We start from the raw sequence: 17,659 nt of genomic DNA on the forward strand, positions 1-17,659 counted from the left end.
GATTGTAATAATATCTTCCTTGTAGGACTGTTTAATAGATTAAACGAGTTAATACATGTGGAAGCATTGAGAACAATAGGCACACAGTAAGCATTTTCATGCAGTATTATATCTACCTCTACAAATGATTTCATAACCAATTCAAATCTCACCTCTTCCATAAAACATGCCTACCCCTTCTATTCCTTTTTCGGACAATCAGATCTCTCTTCCTTAAATCCACAGATTCATATTTACAATTTTTAATTGAACTTGGCACTTTAAATTTTATTTAATCACTTTTGTACATGTTGAATGGTCTATCCTAAGATACAATATCCTACAAAAAGTCATTGATATGTTTTGTTTGTTTACTTTATTTATATTAATCTTGTTATTCCCATAGTTTCTCAGCCAGTGTTTTGTATATCATAGATGCTCAGTAAACATATTGTGTGCTACCAATGGTGTTTTCCACTTGTACCAATTTCCAGAAACAAGATCACCCACCATTCAGCCAAGCAACACCCATACAAAGTATCAACCAAAGCTTAAAAGAATGTCACTAAATTTATGCAAAATATTCTCTGCAATTATTTAAGGGGGGGGAGCTCAGACGTTTTATGAATTCACTCTAGATGTTCAACTCTAACTTAAATCACATGTTGGATCAAGTATATTTTTTTAAACTATTTGCCCATAAAGTCCGTTTTCTCTAATCCACTCTGAAGGTTATCTCTTTGATAAAGAAGCATAATGCACTGCAGGGTGGCCTGAATTTAGTTCTGTGCAAGGACTTGCCTGGAGTTAGCATTTCTGAACGTCTAGGATTCTCCATTAAGATTGGAGTGCGTTGTTACAAAGTTGACTGCAGAGGGTTTTCTGGTGGTAATGGTATGCTGATTAGTGTTTCAGAAGCAGAATAAAAAAAAAGTACAAATGTAATTGCCACAGGTATCAATATTATAAGTTCTAAAATTAAAATTCCCCTTAGTGGCTATGTTCATTTTCTTGGATATATCTACCATTAATCTCAAAACATTAATAATTATTGTAGGGTTATTATCCTGTCATGGCACAAGAGATGAAATCCAACTGATGTCAACTACCATTAACCTTGATGGTATTTTTTGTAATACCAAACAATTACTCTCCAAGTAGTTCTAAATTTTGTTAAAACTGTGGAAGGAAAAGTTACTTATTGAGTAGAGGGAAAATTAAATCTTCCAAACAATACAAACTCTTATTTAGAAGCTCTAATAAGAATGCCAATTCACATGGTTCTGCTTTTGTGTCATTATTTTGAAATTCCAGTATAATACTTGGCAAAATATTATACACATATAAAAGACAAAAGTTAGTCTTTTCTTACATCATACTTATGCTATACCGAGGAAAGAACATTCATTCAAATGAAGAGCTCACTGACTTTTGGGAAGGTAATTGGGGAACTTTTTATAGAAAACAAAGCCCACAATGGCTCATACATTAAGATACTGAAGACAATATTTGAAACGAGCATCCTTTATAAATGAAGGAACTCTCTCTTGGTTTGCAAACTTTTCAAAGCTCTATGTCAAATAAAGAGATATGTCTTCCCTTCTGATGCCACTAGTTTCACAGTCAAAAATTAATTTTCCTTTCAGAAGGCTGATCACTGATGCTGTCATGGACATGCTGTCTACCCTTTTTTGTTGTCCTTATTGAAGTACTACTGACTTACAATATTATATTAGTTTCAGCTATACAGCATAGTGATTTGATATTCCTACGTATTACACGATGATCACCACTGTGAGTCTAGTCACCACATGTCTCCGTGTCACAATATTGACTTATTCCCTATGCTACACATTACATCCCTCCCCAGGACTTGTTCTTTAAGTCTACTCTTTTTAGGGGGTCTGAATTGATCTGCTAATGCAGAAACTGACCTTGGCAGATTTGTCTAGCCTTTGGTGTAAGTGAATTTTTTCAATTTCTCTTTTGCTGTTTTAGAAATAACTGTAACGATTTTTCCTCATGCTGATTTTTTAGTGATTAAAGGGAAACAAGGGTGGATAGCTCATCAAGGCACATGAGGCTCCCCTAAGAGTTGACAACTCCCACTTTGAGAATGCATTAGCCAGACACTTCCATTTCCACTGGAGGATGTTATTAGGGGCACTTAAGCAAAGAAAGCTACGAAGAGCAAAAACACCGCGGAGGTTTTCTGTGAAGACTCCGCTGTAGCCTTTCGGCCATGCCTTAACGTGATAGATCACACAGAGGGCAGCCCTTTAACACGTCGTTTGCATCCTGTTGACTTACAGTGAACTCGAGCCTCTCAGGTTCTAACCCACAACCTGCTTTATCACAGCAGTATCGCAGACACCTGCCTTAAAGAGTAGTCTTGCGTCCTCTTCTCTTGGATACCACTGACATTTACAGCATCTGGGGCAAGAGGCAAAAGTAATAAAGTCTTATCGAAAAAAAATTGTTACATAAAGTCATTATCAGAAATGAAGAAATGATGAGCAATGGGGGATGCCAAGATGACTATTTCAATTAGAGCTGAAGAAAATGGCTCTACATCTGGCCTCCCCTGCTGGAAAATGTGCTTATAACTAATGTGCACTGAACACTTTTGAGAGAAATGACTGTGGAGTTCCTAACTGTGTGCCACATTCTGTCCTGTGATAGATAAATAAATATAAAAATTATAGATATAGATAGATAATTTCATGTAAGTGCTAAAATAACTGTGTTTTAGGACTTCCCAGGTGGCACAGTGGTTAAAAATCTGCCTGCCAATGCAGGGGACACAGGTTCGAGCCCTGGTCCAGGAAGATCCCACATGCCATGGAGAAACTAAGCCCATGTGCCACAGCTACTGAGCCCACGTGCCACAACTACTGAGGCCCGCACAGGCCTAAGAGCCCGTGCTCTGCAACAAGAGAAGCCACCACAATGAGAAGCCTGTGCACCACAACGAAGAGTAGCCCCCACTCGCCACAACTAGAGAAAGCTTGTGCGCTGCAACAAAGACCCAATGCAGCCAATAAATAAATAAACTGTGTTTCAGACATCGTCACGACCACTTTAAAGACAGTCCCAGAATAATATAGCTAGCAAGTCATTTAGGTGGCATTTGAATGCAGGTCTCATTGGTTTCAAAGTCCATGGTCTTTATTCTGCACCACAGTCATCCTTTTGTTCTCCTCCTCACTTCTCTCTCTGTTTCTTACTCAGGCAAAGGTAAGAATTGACTACAGGTGAAGACTCTTCTTAGCCTCAACATATATTTTTATTCCCATGGAGGATTCAGATTCAATCTCTCTTTTCTCTCCTTCCTTCTCCCCCTAATCAGCTAGCCTTTAATTGAATCACAGCTCCCCCACCCAAAAATACGCCCGGGTCTTAACCCCAGAAGCTGTGACTGTTACCTTGTTCAGAAAATGAGTCTTTGCATATGTGATTAAGTTGAAGATCGTAAGAGGAGGAGCTTATTGTGAAGTATCTAGATAGTCCCAAAATGTGATCACATATTCCTATAACAGAGAGATGTCTGTCTCCCTCTGGGTTTCTTGGTCCAGAGGAACACAGGTACACAGAAGAGGGGGAGGTAATGCAACCACCGAGGCAGAGCTTGGAGTAAGCCAGTCACAAGCCAGGGAGCTCCTGGGGCCACCAGAAGCTGGAAGGGCGAGAGGTGGAGTGTCCCCTACACCCCCCGGAGGGAGTGCGGCCTTGCTGACACCTCGATTTCAGACTTCTGGCTTCCACATCTGTGAGCAGATAAGTTTCTGCTGTTGTGAGCCAGCAAGTTTGTATGCATTTGTTATGACAGCGACAGAAACTAACATAACTCCCTCTTTTAAAATTCTGAAATTGGTGGCAGGGGAAACTGCAGTGTAAACACAGCACAATGCTGACGTCTAGCCTGTGACGTAACAAGAAATACAGATACACTTTGGGAAAGGTAGGCGCATTTTACCTCTGCATAAGCCTATACAGCTCCTGACGGGTATGCGGTCTGTCTTCTTCCACCTCCCTGTCCCCCAAGGTAGTCTTCTGACTGCTGGAACATAGCCCGTGATTAATAGATATTTGTTGAGCAAATCAGCCTGACTCTGCAGTGGCTCCAGCAGAGCTGGGACATTTCAGGAAGGAATAAAAGGTCATTCATCCTGGGAGAAAAGTTAATTCTTGTCTGAATACTCTTGGATGCGATAACAACTGCTCTGACACGCATCGGCATATCAGAACTAGCCAGCCTTTGTAACTTGGAGAAAAGAAGAGGCAGGTGAGAGATGCCATGCTGAATGTGGAGAGTCTCAGGGTGCAGTGTCCATCACGACTTAGTCGTCAGAGGTAAACTCATACATATCTTAATATATTAATATTAAGATAGACTTTTTCAGAAATCTTTAAAACGAGAGAAATGGGAATGGCAGGGCATATATAAATCTAAATGGCATTACTTGGGAATACTCTCCCATGTTCGTTGGAAAGTTAGGAGAAGTCAGATAAGATCCGGGAATAGACAGGGTGGTTTTCAGCAGGGGTCCTGCACACCCAGGCAGCTAATCGGCCAGAAGGCACCAGGTCCGCCATCCTGGGGCTCTACAGTCCAAGTCCATTCTTACTCGTGGGCGCCTGGCAGACCAGCTGTCGAATATTTTTAACATCATATCAACTCATCTATTTTCTCTAGAATAGACATGCCCTCCTTTCCCCCTCCGTGTTGCGGCCCCAGTCCCTGACTCTGTTTGGATCCTTGTTTCCCACTTGGATGTCCAAAATTGCCTCTTCACGGACCCCTCCTTCTATAGAAATTCTCAAGACAAAATTTCTGGAAACTCAATCCAAACATATAACTCCTCTATTAAAATGTATAAATACATAAAGAAAAGACACACAGAAGAAGTCACCACTTGTGGTTTCCTGTCACCCACAGAATTAAATGTAGGTCGTATTCTATATGCATGTAAATAGCATGCATAGTTATACAATCATGCTATGCACGTCCACATAAACACACTTCAATACAGAACATCGATATTACATAATGTCTATATTATATAAAGGATAACATCAATATTACAACTATGTGTTCTGTATGTTAATTTGAGCCCTGTCTACTCCTGCAGCTTCCTCTGCCTTTCCTTTGGAATCTGCTTTGTAGCCATACACACTTCTCACGGTTTTGGAAGCTGCCAGACAATTTCCTGGCTCTACAGCAAGACTGTCATACAAACCTCTTCCAACCCTTCTCATTGTCCATAAGACCCAGGGATATCTGCTCCCCCGCGTATCTCACAGCCTCATCTTCCATCGCTCTCTCCCTCTCTGTGTTCCAGCACTGCTAAGCTTTCCATTACTCAGATATGTCAGGAAACAGGCCTGGCGTGACTTCTCCCTCCTCCTTCTACACAGCGTGTGCGGGAGGGATGCGCTGGGGAGGCCAGACCCGCAGACATCTATTCTGATTGATCAGGGCATCTGCTCTATGTGATTGCTTGGTTTGGGCTCCCCAAAAGGCAGAGTCTGAGATAGTGAACTGCATACAAGTAGTTTATGGGGGAGGTGGCCTCAGGAAGCAGGAGTGAGGAAGCAGTGAGAGTGACACAAGTATGGAGAAAAACCGACAGGGATGTGCCCTGCCAAGGCTGCTGCTGAGGGCTTGGGAGCTCACACACGCGAAGACTCCCGAGATGCCTACACAATGCTCCCAGATGCATCTGGAAAAATAAAGCTTTGATCCTTTCGCCAACGACGGAGTGTGTTGATTTCTCGCCACTTCCAGACTGTATTTGCAGACAGGCTAAGGGAGCTCCAGTGACATCACCCTAGGCCGGGAGGGGGACTCAGAAAGATATGCAGTGAGCCATGAAGTAAACCCCTGAGATCCTCCTGCACGGTGAGCCTGCGCTCCTGCGGAACTGTTGCTAATATTAGAGATGGTCTGAGAGAGGCGCTGTGGGCACCTTTAAACGTGTGCTGTAAACATTGTTAACATTTTAAAACATTACCTTTGCCTTTACACCTGTTCGTCCTTTATCTCAGAAATCTCTGACTTTCCTTGAAAACTCCTTATATCCTTAAAGATATAAATCGCTGCCACCGCCTGGGACATGTGACGGGCTTGCCCCTCACAGGGATTCTCCCAGTGTTAGCTGGGCCCACGGGAGTTGAGCATAAATGATGTGCTCCACACGCAGACCCTGCCTTCCATCACCTCTGCTCCCTTCCCGTGCACGGGAGCACGGGTATCACGGTGGGGCGCGAGGTTCCCTCATGTAGATTTAGTGGAGCAACAAAGATAAACATCTAGGTCGTGGCATGCCTTGGTGGGGCAGAGCAGTCCTGCTTCCCCCCCGCCCCTGAGATGCATACTGATCCTATATTGCAAAGTCAAAGGTATCTTCGTCTTATTCGTGCCTAAAGCCACGTCCTAGTTCATGGGATTCCCGTAGGAAGCTGTTTCCTGCTCTCCACTTCCAGCGCGCTCCCTCCCGCCTTCTGTCGGGTTGTACGGCAGGTACCTGCTGCCTGTCTCCATCCCTGCACTGCAAGTCCTTGATGGCCGTGGCAGTGCCATCTCTGCCCTGTGAGTGCCTGGCTGTGATTAGATTCACAGCACATTTGCTTACAAGAAATGTAACCAAAAGTTTTTTAAGAATCGTTCAGATAGTAAAGCTGTAAGAGATGCAATTACGACTATATGATACCTAATCATTGACTGGGCTGCTTCCCACACTCACTCGCCTAATTCCACCCCTGAACGCTAGTGGGATGCTTCCGACGAAGCACACTTTTGCATAGAACACAGCCCTGAGGTGCATCCCTGCACCTTCCTCTCGTCCTTTCCACCTGTTGCAATGAGGAGAGCGGTCATTCTCTCAGCTGAGAGAAATCCCTCTACCATTCTCTAGATCCTCTCCTTTATTTTTTCTTCTTAAGATCCTGTGCTTTCTCTTTTTAAGTCCTTCACATTCCCTGAATCTGTTGGCTCAAGTCTCTCTCCAACAATGAAAGGAAATGCTGTTTACCCTGTTCAGGTGACAGCCTCTATATTTAATTCTAGTTTCAAAACAGGCTTCACTTGCTGTCTCCATTTGCTCACTCCTCGCTCAGCTCACAACACAACCCCCAGGCTTCGTTTCTAGAAATCTACAAACACTGTTCTTGCTCAAATCTCTGAAAATACAACAAATTTCAGCTATCTTTGTATATAGGTGTCAGCCACACGCAACACAATTCACAACCCCTTGAAACAGTCGTTGTGTCTCAGCCTCCTTTCATTCTTCCTCTCTTTGTAGCGGCTTTCTCAATGTATCTTGCTGGCTTTTCCTTATTAGACATTTAAAGTTGAAAATCCTCAGGACTCATATTTTTCTTCTCACTCAACATATTCTCACTAGTTCATGGCTTTTTTGGTTAATTAACACCAAAATTAACCAAATACCATGGCTTTTTTGAATGCCATGGCTTTCCTGGTTACTTAAATCCAGTATCTTAAATGTCTATCACTGCACAGATCTCACTTCTGAGTTCCAGAAATTTTCAGTCAAATGTGTACTAGTCGTCTCACTAGCAACTCAAATCCACGAGCTATTGCTGCCGGAAAATCGGCCCCCTTCAGGGATCTGGCACAGGAAGTGGTGTCATAATTCACCTCATTCTTCAAGCCAGAAAAGAAGCGTCTTATATGATTTCTCATTCTTCCCCCGGAGTGACCAAACATCCTGACTTGCCCGCACCTTGAGGGTTTCCCTGGGATGCGAAACTTTCAATATAAAAACCGCGATGATCCTTGTCAACTCCAGATGGTTGGTGGCCTCATACGTGGCACCGAATCCTGTGGACTTGACTGCCTAAAAATGTCTTGTATCCGTCCAATGATTTCCACGCCCAGGATTATCACTATTGTCTTGCCACAAGGGCACATGAACCCATTCCGGCCCTCCACCCCCTACCTTCCAAATACTTTCTGCACGCTGTGACCACAAGAGCTTAATCAAAAACACAATTATTATATAAAGCCCTTCCATCCCCCCTATTATCCATGAGATAAGACCCCCTAACATCTAGCCCCACACATCTACCAGCCGCATCTTCCACTGGTCTCTCTCCCTCGCTGTGTTCCAGCACTGCTAACCTTCCCATTACTCAGCTGTGTCAGGAAACAGGCCTGCAATGACTTCTCCTTCCTCCTTCTCTGATATTAACTCCTCATCTTACAGGTTTCAGGTTCAATGTCATTTCCTCAAGACATTTTTTGCTTTTGCCCAGACATGATCAGGCACTTATTTTTCTCCCTGCTGTTGGGAGCTACACGTCTTCACACAGCTCAGCAGCATTTATTATTTGTTCAGTGTCTATCTTTCCAGCCAAACTAGAAGCTCCAATCTCCAACACTAAGCCTGTGTTCTTATTTTATCCTCTTGTGCACCATTGTATCCCCAGAGCCCCTCTCAGCGCTGGGAATGCAACAAATATTTGTGAAATGAATGAACACATATTTGAAAATAGAATGTTTCTTGGTATGTTGTCACATGCTATTGCAATAGCTAACCTGGTTAAAAATGAAACTATATTAAGGAAGGAAATTAAGGTCATTACCCCTTATAAAATTTTAGCAAGTTTCACCATATTCCATTGAATAAGATTTCAATGATTGTAATAGCTGTCACTATTTTAAGTACAAATAAGAAGGAAAAATAATCTTGGAAAATAAACCATGAGATGCCATTGACTAAAAGATATATCCATCTTTCTGAAGTTAAGAGGGGAAAAAACGGATAAGACCAGAAGGCAACAAGTACCAAAATATATCTCAAATCCGCACACTTCTCTTCATACTCCGCACTCCCTCCTTGGTCCACGAGGCCATCACCTCACTGCGGGGCTATTGAAGCTGTAGTGTCCTAACTGGTATCTTCCCTTGCGTTTTTCAACCTCCAATTCATTCTCTACTCATCCACAGTGACCATTTCAAAATGCAAACTTGATTACATGACACGAACCCCTACATGACCTCATCCCTGCTATTTCTTCTGTGTCACGTCACACACGTTTCCTCTTCCTTTATAGTCTTCTGATGGGATTTCTAAAATATACCACCTCTTTCATTTACCTGGACTATTCAACAACTCACTGTCCTCCATGCTTCTCCAACCCCTCATCTTACAGGTTTCAGTACAAACGTACCTTTCCCAGAAAGATGTTCTGTGATCCTACCATTGTAGATCAGCACTCTCCTGCCAACTTCCACCCCTGCCATTATTCTTTTTCAAACACACACCCTGTTCTCTTCTTTTGTGGCACTCATCTCAAGCTTCAACCTCTATTTGCTCGAGTTTTTATGTGTATAATGCCTGTGTCTTTCACTGACATTTACACTAGGTAAGGGTAGCCATCAAGATGTCATTTGGCATCACAGCCCAGAACATGACACAATCCGAGGTGCTACGTGATTATTTATTGAATGAATGAGGCAATGGAACAGACACATTTTGCCAAAGCAAGGATGATAAAGAAACCAAGTGGGTATTTCTGAGGCATTGAGTGCTGCTAAAAAAGAGCAGCATATATCCCCAAAAGTTAGGCAGGGGATAGAGATAAACTTGCCTACCAAAGGTTTGTTTAAGGGCAACGCACATTGTACTATCTCAGGTGACTTAGGACCTTGTATTTAAAAAAAAAAAAAAAAAAAAAATATATATATATATATATATATATATATATATATAGTATTGTTTTATTTTCCTCCCAGATATTTTCAAATTGTTTTACTCATAGATAGTTTTACTGTAATAATTTCATTTTTTTCCAATAAAAATATTTTTTAAAAACCCTCATGATTTTATTTATGGACCTCAATATCATTTGTTATGTTTTATTTTGAAACATTATCAGATTTGAAATAAAATGTGAACTGCAAGATTAAAACATTACAAATGACATTTTTTTCCTCAACTATGTTTGTGAAAATATTGGGTGAATGACTAATGAGAAAATATTACTATGCTAAATTTACAAAAATTATAGAGAAAAACTAGACCGATTTTAATAGAATCAGTGCCAATAATATGTTGTGCTTCAATGGCAGTGAAAGTAAACTTGATTTTGACACGTGATTGTGTTAGCAATAATTTCATATAGAGGCAAATGCTATTCATCTTTAAAATGCTTGGGGACATTTTGCTCAAGCAACTTCCAGTTTTCTAAGGCCTGGCTGTAGCTTGTGTGAAATGAAGGCAGTCACTCTGCCCTTGAACATTGCTAATGCATCGTTCTTTTTTTAAAATTATTTTTTATTGGAGTATAGTTGACTTAAAATGTTGTGTTCGTTTCTGCTGTGTGGCAAAATGAATCAGTTATACATATACAAACATCCACTCTTTTTTTAGATTCTTTTCCCATACGTGCCATTACAAGGTACTGAGCAGAGTTCCCAGTAGGTTTTTATTAGTTACTTATTTTATATATAGTAGTGTGTATATGTCAATTCCAATCTCCCAATTTCCCCCCCCCCATTTTTCCCCCACGGTAACCATAAGTTTGTTTTCTACATCTGTGACTTTATTTGTTTTGTAAATAAGTTCATTTGTACTATTTTTTTAAATTTCACATATAAGTGATATCATATGATATTTGTCTCTCTGTCTGACTTACTTCACTCAGTATGACAATCTCTAAGTCCATACATGCTGCTGCAAATGGCATTATTTTGTTCTTTTTATGGCTGTGTAATAGTCCATTCTATATATAAACCACATCTTCTTTATCCATTCTTCTGCTGATGGACATTTAGGTTGCATCATTCTTATAAAAATATGTCTGCTTCTACCTGTGCATTCATTCATCCCTTTATTCATTTGGCACTTACAGAGAAAAGTTTTATATGGCAGGCACTGTTCTAGGCTCTGGATATGCAGAGATGAATAACTCTAGGGGTTAAAATATGGCAAGAAAAAACACATTAACAAGTAATTAAGTTCTTTTTTTTTTTTTTTTTTTTTTTAGTGAGACCAGAAATTTTATAAGAAATTCTATACAACAGATTGGATCAGCTAGGAATTGTGTTTAGTTGCAAGTAAAAGAAAACTCTGACTTATAGTGATTTCAATACATGGGATTTTAAGAAATATATTTACTTTTTTTTTTTTTGGCTGTGTTGGGTCTTTGTTGCTGCACTTGGGCTTTCTCTGGTTGTGGCGAGCAGGGGCTACTCTGCATTGCAGAGCTTGGGCTTCTCAGTGCGGTGGCTTCTCTTGTTGTGGAGCATTGGCTCTAGGCATGTAGGCTTCAGTAGTTGCAGAATGTGAGCTCAGTAGTTGTGGCACATGGGCTTATTTGCTCTGTGGCATGTGGGATCTTCCCAGACCAGGGATCAAACCCGTGTCCCCTGCATTGACAGGTGGATTCTTAACCACTGAGCAACCAGGGAAGTCCAAGTAATTAATTTTTAAAAGTAAGTGCCAATAAAAGAGGAGTAAGTGGTAGAGTAAATCTATGTATAAATATTGGGTACCATTTCATCTTGTTTTTCAGTTTTCAGAAAAGGGCACTAATGCTTAAGGGAAAAAAATTTTCATGAATGTCTCATCGCTAATGAATGGAAAGACTGGGGCTTGAGTTCAGGTCTTGCAATTCCTATAACAAGAAATTCCCTTTGCTGAGTGCTCTCAGGTACCATGCCATCCATTTAATATAGATGCACAGTTTACATCAACCTCATTTAATCTTCATGACCATGAACAAGAGCAATTGCTATTTTCATTAGGGGTTAAGGAAACTGAGATTCAGATGGTCTCAGCAACTGCCCAAGTCACAGAGTTAGTAAATAGCAGAACCAGTATTCATACTCCGGTTTGTCCAATCCTGAAACCTATGCAGTGTTTCGAATTGCTAGCTTCCTTTCTATTCCAGTTCACTCAACCTCATGTATCTGTGGAATAATTTATCATAAACAACTACCATTTATTGAGCACTTGAAGTGTGTCAGGAACTCCTTAGAGATATTTCCTATGAATTAACTTAAAGGTATTTCCCATAAATCAACTTAGTTAATCCTCACAAATATAATAGTTAGGTCCTGCTATCCCAATAGCATCCTGAGCACTCTCTGCTCTCCCAAAGATAGAGAATTAAAGGACTAAGGTCTCTATATTACTCAGCAGAGGTCAGTCTAAAAAGCACAGTCAGGGACTTCCCTGGTGGTCCAGCGGTAAAGAATCTGCCTTGCAATTCAGCGGACGTGGGTTCCATCCCTGGTCAGGGAACTAGGATCCCACACACCGCGGGGCAACTAAGCCCACATGCCACAACTACTGAGCCCAGCATCTTAATTAGCGAGCCCTCATGTCACAAACTACAGAGCCTATGTGCCCTGGAGCCCACATGCCACAACTGGAGAAGAGAAATTCCTCACGGGAGAAGCCCACGAGCCTCAGCGAAGAGCCCACACGCCGCAACGAAGACCCGACGCAGTTCACAAAATAAAATAAACTAAAAATAAAAAGCACAGCCATATAGGCTTAATTATTCACCAACCAGAAAATATACCATTTTCAAATTACATATACAATTCATTACACATTCCAAACCCCAACCGGTCAACGTTTTTTTTTCTTTCTTTTCTCTCCACCCTGTTTTATAAATATTTATTACCGGAAAGAATGAACTTGAGTGAATTTCTGGAACCAGAGCCATCTATTTAAATTTCTGTTGTGACTCCTCCCCTCCCACTGCCACTCTCAACCACATCTCAATAGAGATTTCTGGCAGAAGGAGAAAGAGCCAGTGAGGGAAGAAGAAATGCGGTTCCTTTCTCAGCATCGGGGCTCAAGATGCCACATGAAGGGCATGTAAGCAGTCGCAGATAGCGTGGCTTCATGATAGAAATACACAACAAGGCTCCTCAAGCAGTGACTAGCTAGGTCCTTGGAAACTTCTCAAGTAAGCATCAGCTTGCAACCTAGTATGGAAACCATGATACAAATGACTAAATATAATATAACATGACAAGTACCATTGCAGACATATGGGCTGAAATCATCTGAAAGCACTAGGAAAGAACTCAAAGGCATAAAAGCACCTTGCCACCAGAAAACACCTTAAAAACTATTTTGAGGTGTTTTGAAACAATATTATAAGTAAAGATAAATAATTTAAAAGGCTGTATACATACATAGGCACAGAAGTTTATCCCTTCACAAATCATTTGCTTTTTACTACAAAGGCTGCTTTTGAGACTTTCTCCATAAAATTTTTAAGACTGAACAGACAACGCTGTTTAAGAAAAATGATTTTGTGTTGTATATGACACATCGTTAGGGAGGCCATTACTCTCCATAATGAATGGGTGATACTATGGTGTCTCCAAGTCTAGACATAATGGGCATCGAATTTGCAGGAAAATGAGTTACCTTCCTAATGGCCCTTAATTACAATCAGAATGTGACTTAACTTGTATTCCAATAATAAAAGCATCGACTCTCATTTCTCTCCTGATTTAAAGGAAAACATAACCTGAATACAAAGTGCCCTCTAAAATTAGAAAAGCAACTGAACAAGCAGTAACATTGTGCCCCATGATGACACGTAGGAAATTTAATCACAACAAAATATCATCCAACAGAACCCTCTGACTTCAAGATTTGTGATCTAAGTGAGAGAGATGTGGGAAAAAGTGAGAACTCAGCCATTTGGCTAAGCTCAGTCATATGCATGTTTATAAACGTAGTTTACATTTTTTAAGAGACACTGAGTTAGAGACACTATGGGCTAATCTGAAGGAAGATGACAGAACAAAGAAGGAAGTATCATGCTCCCTGGTAGCAAACTATACTACAAAGCTACAATAATCAAAAGTATGATACTGGCACAGAAACAGATATAAAGATCAATGGAACAGAATAGAGAGACCAGAAATAAACCTATGCACAAATGATCAATTAATCTATGACAAAGCCGGCAAGATTACACAATGGGGAAAAGACAGTCTTTTTAAGAAATGGTGGTGGGAAAACTGAAAAACTACACGTAAAGGAATGAAAATAAGAATATTTTCTTACACCATATACAAAAATATACTCAACATGGATTATATACTTAAACGTAAGTGTTGCTGAGAAAAACCTGGCCTCTGTTCACGGATGCTGAATAGAAATATGAAGACAGAGCATTGGAGGAATAGAAAGGAATAGCTTTATTACTTTGCCAGGCAAAGGGGGAACACAGTGGCGAGCACCTCAAGAACTGTGCCCCCCTCTCTGGGGAATGAGGAGAGGTCTTACAGTTGGGGCTCGTGGTCAGGGGTAGGCAATAAGGATCTAGGCAATAACAGTCCTGCATTCATCTGATGGGTCCGTGGTGAGCTAAGTAGGAGTCAGCAGCATCAACCTTCAGGTCCAACTGGTCTGGGGCAGCACACCATCATTAACTTCTCCCACCTGGAGGGGGTTTCAACGTCTGCAAAATAGCTCAAAGATATCGTTATGTGTACTGTTGCTGGGGAAACTGGACCTGCCCCAAGGCTGCTCTGGACTGTTTCTCCCAGGTCTCCCACATCCCCTCCCTTCCTTAATTAACAACTGCTTGAATCTGCCCACTGGAACTCAGGGCAGGTCATGGAGGCTGAATGAAGGCTGTTTTCCTATAATCAAAGAAATAGGGGACACAGAAAGGCTTTGTGTCCAGGAGCCCCACAGGGCCCTGCTTGGTATCATAAGAACTGAAAACATAAAACTCCTAGAAGAAAACATAGGCAGTATGCTCCTTGATGGTGGTCTTAGTAATATTTTCCTGCATCTGTCTCCCCAGGCAACAACAACAAAGCAAAAGTAAATAAATGGGATTATATCAAACTAAAAAGCTTTTGTACAGTGAAAGAACTGATCAACAAAATGAAAAGTCCTCCCTACTGAATGGGAGAAGATATTTGCAAAAGATATCTTTGGTAAGGGGTTAATATCCAAAATGTATAGTAAAATGTATAAAACTTAGACAATTCAATAACCTGATTAAAAATGGGCAGAGAACCTGAATAGACATTTTTCCAAAAAAGACATAGTGACGGTCAACAGGCACATTAAAAGATGCTCATGTCACTAACCATCAGGGAAATGCAAATCAAAACCACAGTGAGATATCACCTCACAAACATCAGAATGGCTATTATCAAAAAGATAAGGAATAAGACGTGTTGGCGAGGATGTGGAGAAAAGGAAATGCTCCTGCACTGTTGGTGGGAATGTAAATTGGTACTGTTTATTTCACTACAGAAAACAGTATGGAGGTTCCTCAAAAAATAAAAAATAGAACTACCATACGACCCAGCAATTCCACTTCTGAGTATTTATCCAAAGAAAATGAAAACATTAATTTGAAAAGGTATATGCACCCCAATGTTCATTGCAGTATTACTTACAATAGTTAAGCTATGAAAGCAACTTGTGTCCATTGATAGATGAATGAAGAAGATATGATATATATATATATATTTAAATATATAATGGAACACATATAATGGAATAATGCTCAGCCATAAAAAATGAAATCTTGCCATTTGTAACAACATAGACCTAGAGGGTATGACGGCTTAATAAAATAAGTTAGACAGAGAAAAACAAATACAGCATGATTTCACTATATGTGGGGTCTAAAAGACAAAGCAAATGAACAAATATAGCAAAACCGAAAGACTCATAAACACAGACAACAATCTGGTGGTTGCCGAAGGAGGGGTGGATGGGGGATGGGCAACATATGTGCACTGGATTAAGAGGTACCAACTTTCAGTTACAAAATAAGCTGGGGGGGATGCAATGTACAGCGTAGGGAACACAGTCAGTAGTCTTGTGATAGGTTTATATGACAACAGATGGTAACCACTGACTGTGGTGATTGTTGTGTCAAAATACTGAATCACTATGGGGCACGCCTGAAACTAAAATAGCATTGTGTGTCCATTACAGTTCAATAATTAAAAAAACCTCCAACTTATACCAGAAAAGAAATACATGCATTTATCCAATATACATGAATAATTTCAAAACTATTAAAATAAAAAAGAACATGACACAGTTTTTTAATGAAGGATAACAAACGTTATATTTACAAAAATTAAAAAGTAGAAACCAGTGGCACATATGAAATGAAAATCAGGTAGAGTAGATATGACAAAAATGAAAAGAAAAAGCTTTTTAAATAAATTCATTTAGATCTATACCTATAGCAGACGGAAAAACAAATTCCAAAGACGTCAAAATTTTATTTAAAAATAATGACTGCTCAAAATGGAGGTAAAACCGCCGCCCGGTCGCCCCCAGCCCGACTCCGGCCGTCGCTGCCGCCACCGGGGGGAGGAGGGCCATGATCCAAAGGAACCAGAACAGTTGAGAAAACTGTTTATTGGTGGTCTGAGCTTTGAAACTACAGATGATAGCTTAACAGAATATTTTGAGAAATGGGGCACACTTACAGATTGTGTGGTGATGAGAGACCCCCAAACAAAACGTTCCAGGGGCTTTGGTTTTGTGACTTACTCTTGTGTTGAAGAGGTGGATGCAGCAATGTGCGCTCGACCACACAAGGTGGATGGATGTGTAGTGGAACCAAAGAGAGCTGTTTCTAGAGAGGATTCTGTAAAGCCTGGTGCCCATCTAACAGTGAAGAAAATTTTTGTTGGTGGTATTAAAGAAGATACAGAAGAATATAATTTGAGAGACTACTTTGAAAAGTATGGCAAGATTGAAACCATAGAAGTTATGGAAGACAGGCAAAGTGGAAAAAAGAGGGGATTTGCTTTTGTAACTTTTGATGATCATGATACAGTTGATAAAATTGTTGTTCAGAAATACCACACTATTAATGGGCATAATTATGAAGTGAAAAAGGCCCTTTCTAAACAAGAGATGCAATCTGTTGGATCACAAAGAGGTCGTGGAGGTGGATCTGGCAACTTTATGGGTCGTGGAGGAAACTTTGGAGGTGGAGGAGGTAACTTTGGCCGTGGTGGAAACTTTGGTGGGAGAGGAGGCTATGGTGGTGGAGGTGGTGGCAGTAGAGGTAGTTATGGAGGAGGTGATGGTGGATATAATGGATTTGGAGGTGATGGTGGCAACTATGGCGGTGGACCTGGTTATAGCAGTAGAGGAGGCTATGGTGGTGGTGGACCAGGATATGGAAACCAAGGTGGTGGATATGGTGGTGGTGGTGGAGGATATGATGGTTACAATGAAGGAGGAAATTTTGGAGGTAACTATGGTGGTGGTGGGAACTATAATGATTTTGGAAATTATAGTGGACAACAGCAATCAAATTACGGACCCATGAAGGGGGGCAGTTTTGGTGGAAGAAGCTCGGGCAGTCCCTATGGTGGTGGTTATGGATCTGGTGGTGGAAGTGGTGGATATGGTAGCAGAAGGTTCTAAAAACTCAGAAGAAAAGGGCTACAGTTCTTAGCAGGAGAGAGAGCGAGGAGTTGTCAGGAAAGCTGCAGGTTACTTTGAGACAGTCGTCCCAAATGCGTTAGAGGAACTGCAAAAATCTGCCACAGGAGGAACGATAGTCAGAAATCCATAGTCAGAAAAGTTACTGCAGCTTAAACAGGAAACCTTTCTTGTTCAGGACTGTCCTAGCCACAGTTAGCAAAAAGTGCAGCTATTGATTAATGCAATGTAGTGTC

The 17,659-nt window shown here is 40.8% G+C and overlaps 2 protein-coding genes across 2 annotated transcripts in view; one reads left to right on the forward strand and one right to left on the reverse strand.

The window, feature by feature from the left end:
* KCNIP4 (potassium voltage-gated channel interacting protein 4) overlaps positions 1-17,659 on the reverse strand; it is a 512,843-nt gene that overhangs the window by 310,299 nt on the left and 184,885 nt on the right. The window lies entirely within an intron of this gene.
* On the forward strand, positions 16,269-17,502 carry LOC130848118 (heterogeneous nuclear ribonucleoprotein A3-like). The gene has a single exon (XM_057726078.1). The coding sequence runs from the start codon at positions 16,269-16,271 to the stop codon at positions 17,403-17,405; it is 1,137 nt and encodes a 378-aa protein (XP_057582061.1). The 3' UTR covers positions 17,406-17,502.

The sequence above is a fragment of the Hippopotamus amphibius genome, chromosome 3, assembly GCF_030028045.1.
Source record: "Hippopotamus amphibius kiboko isolate mHipAmp2 chromosome 3, mHipAmp2.hap2, whole genome shotgun sequence".
Lineage (NCBI taxonomy): Eukaryota > Metazoa > Chordata > Mammalia > Artiodactyla > Hippopotamidae > Hippopotamus > Hippopotamus amphibius.

Bases quoted from the DNA above. Each gene is read 5' to 3' on its own strand.
- LOC130848118 (XM_057726078.1), top strand. From the start codon at position 16,269: ATGGAGGTAAAACCGCCGCCCGGTCGCCCCCAGCCCGACTCCGGCCGT.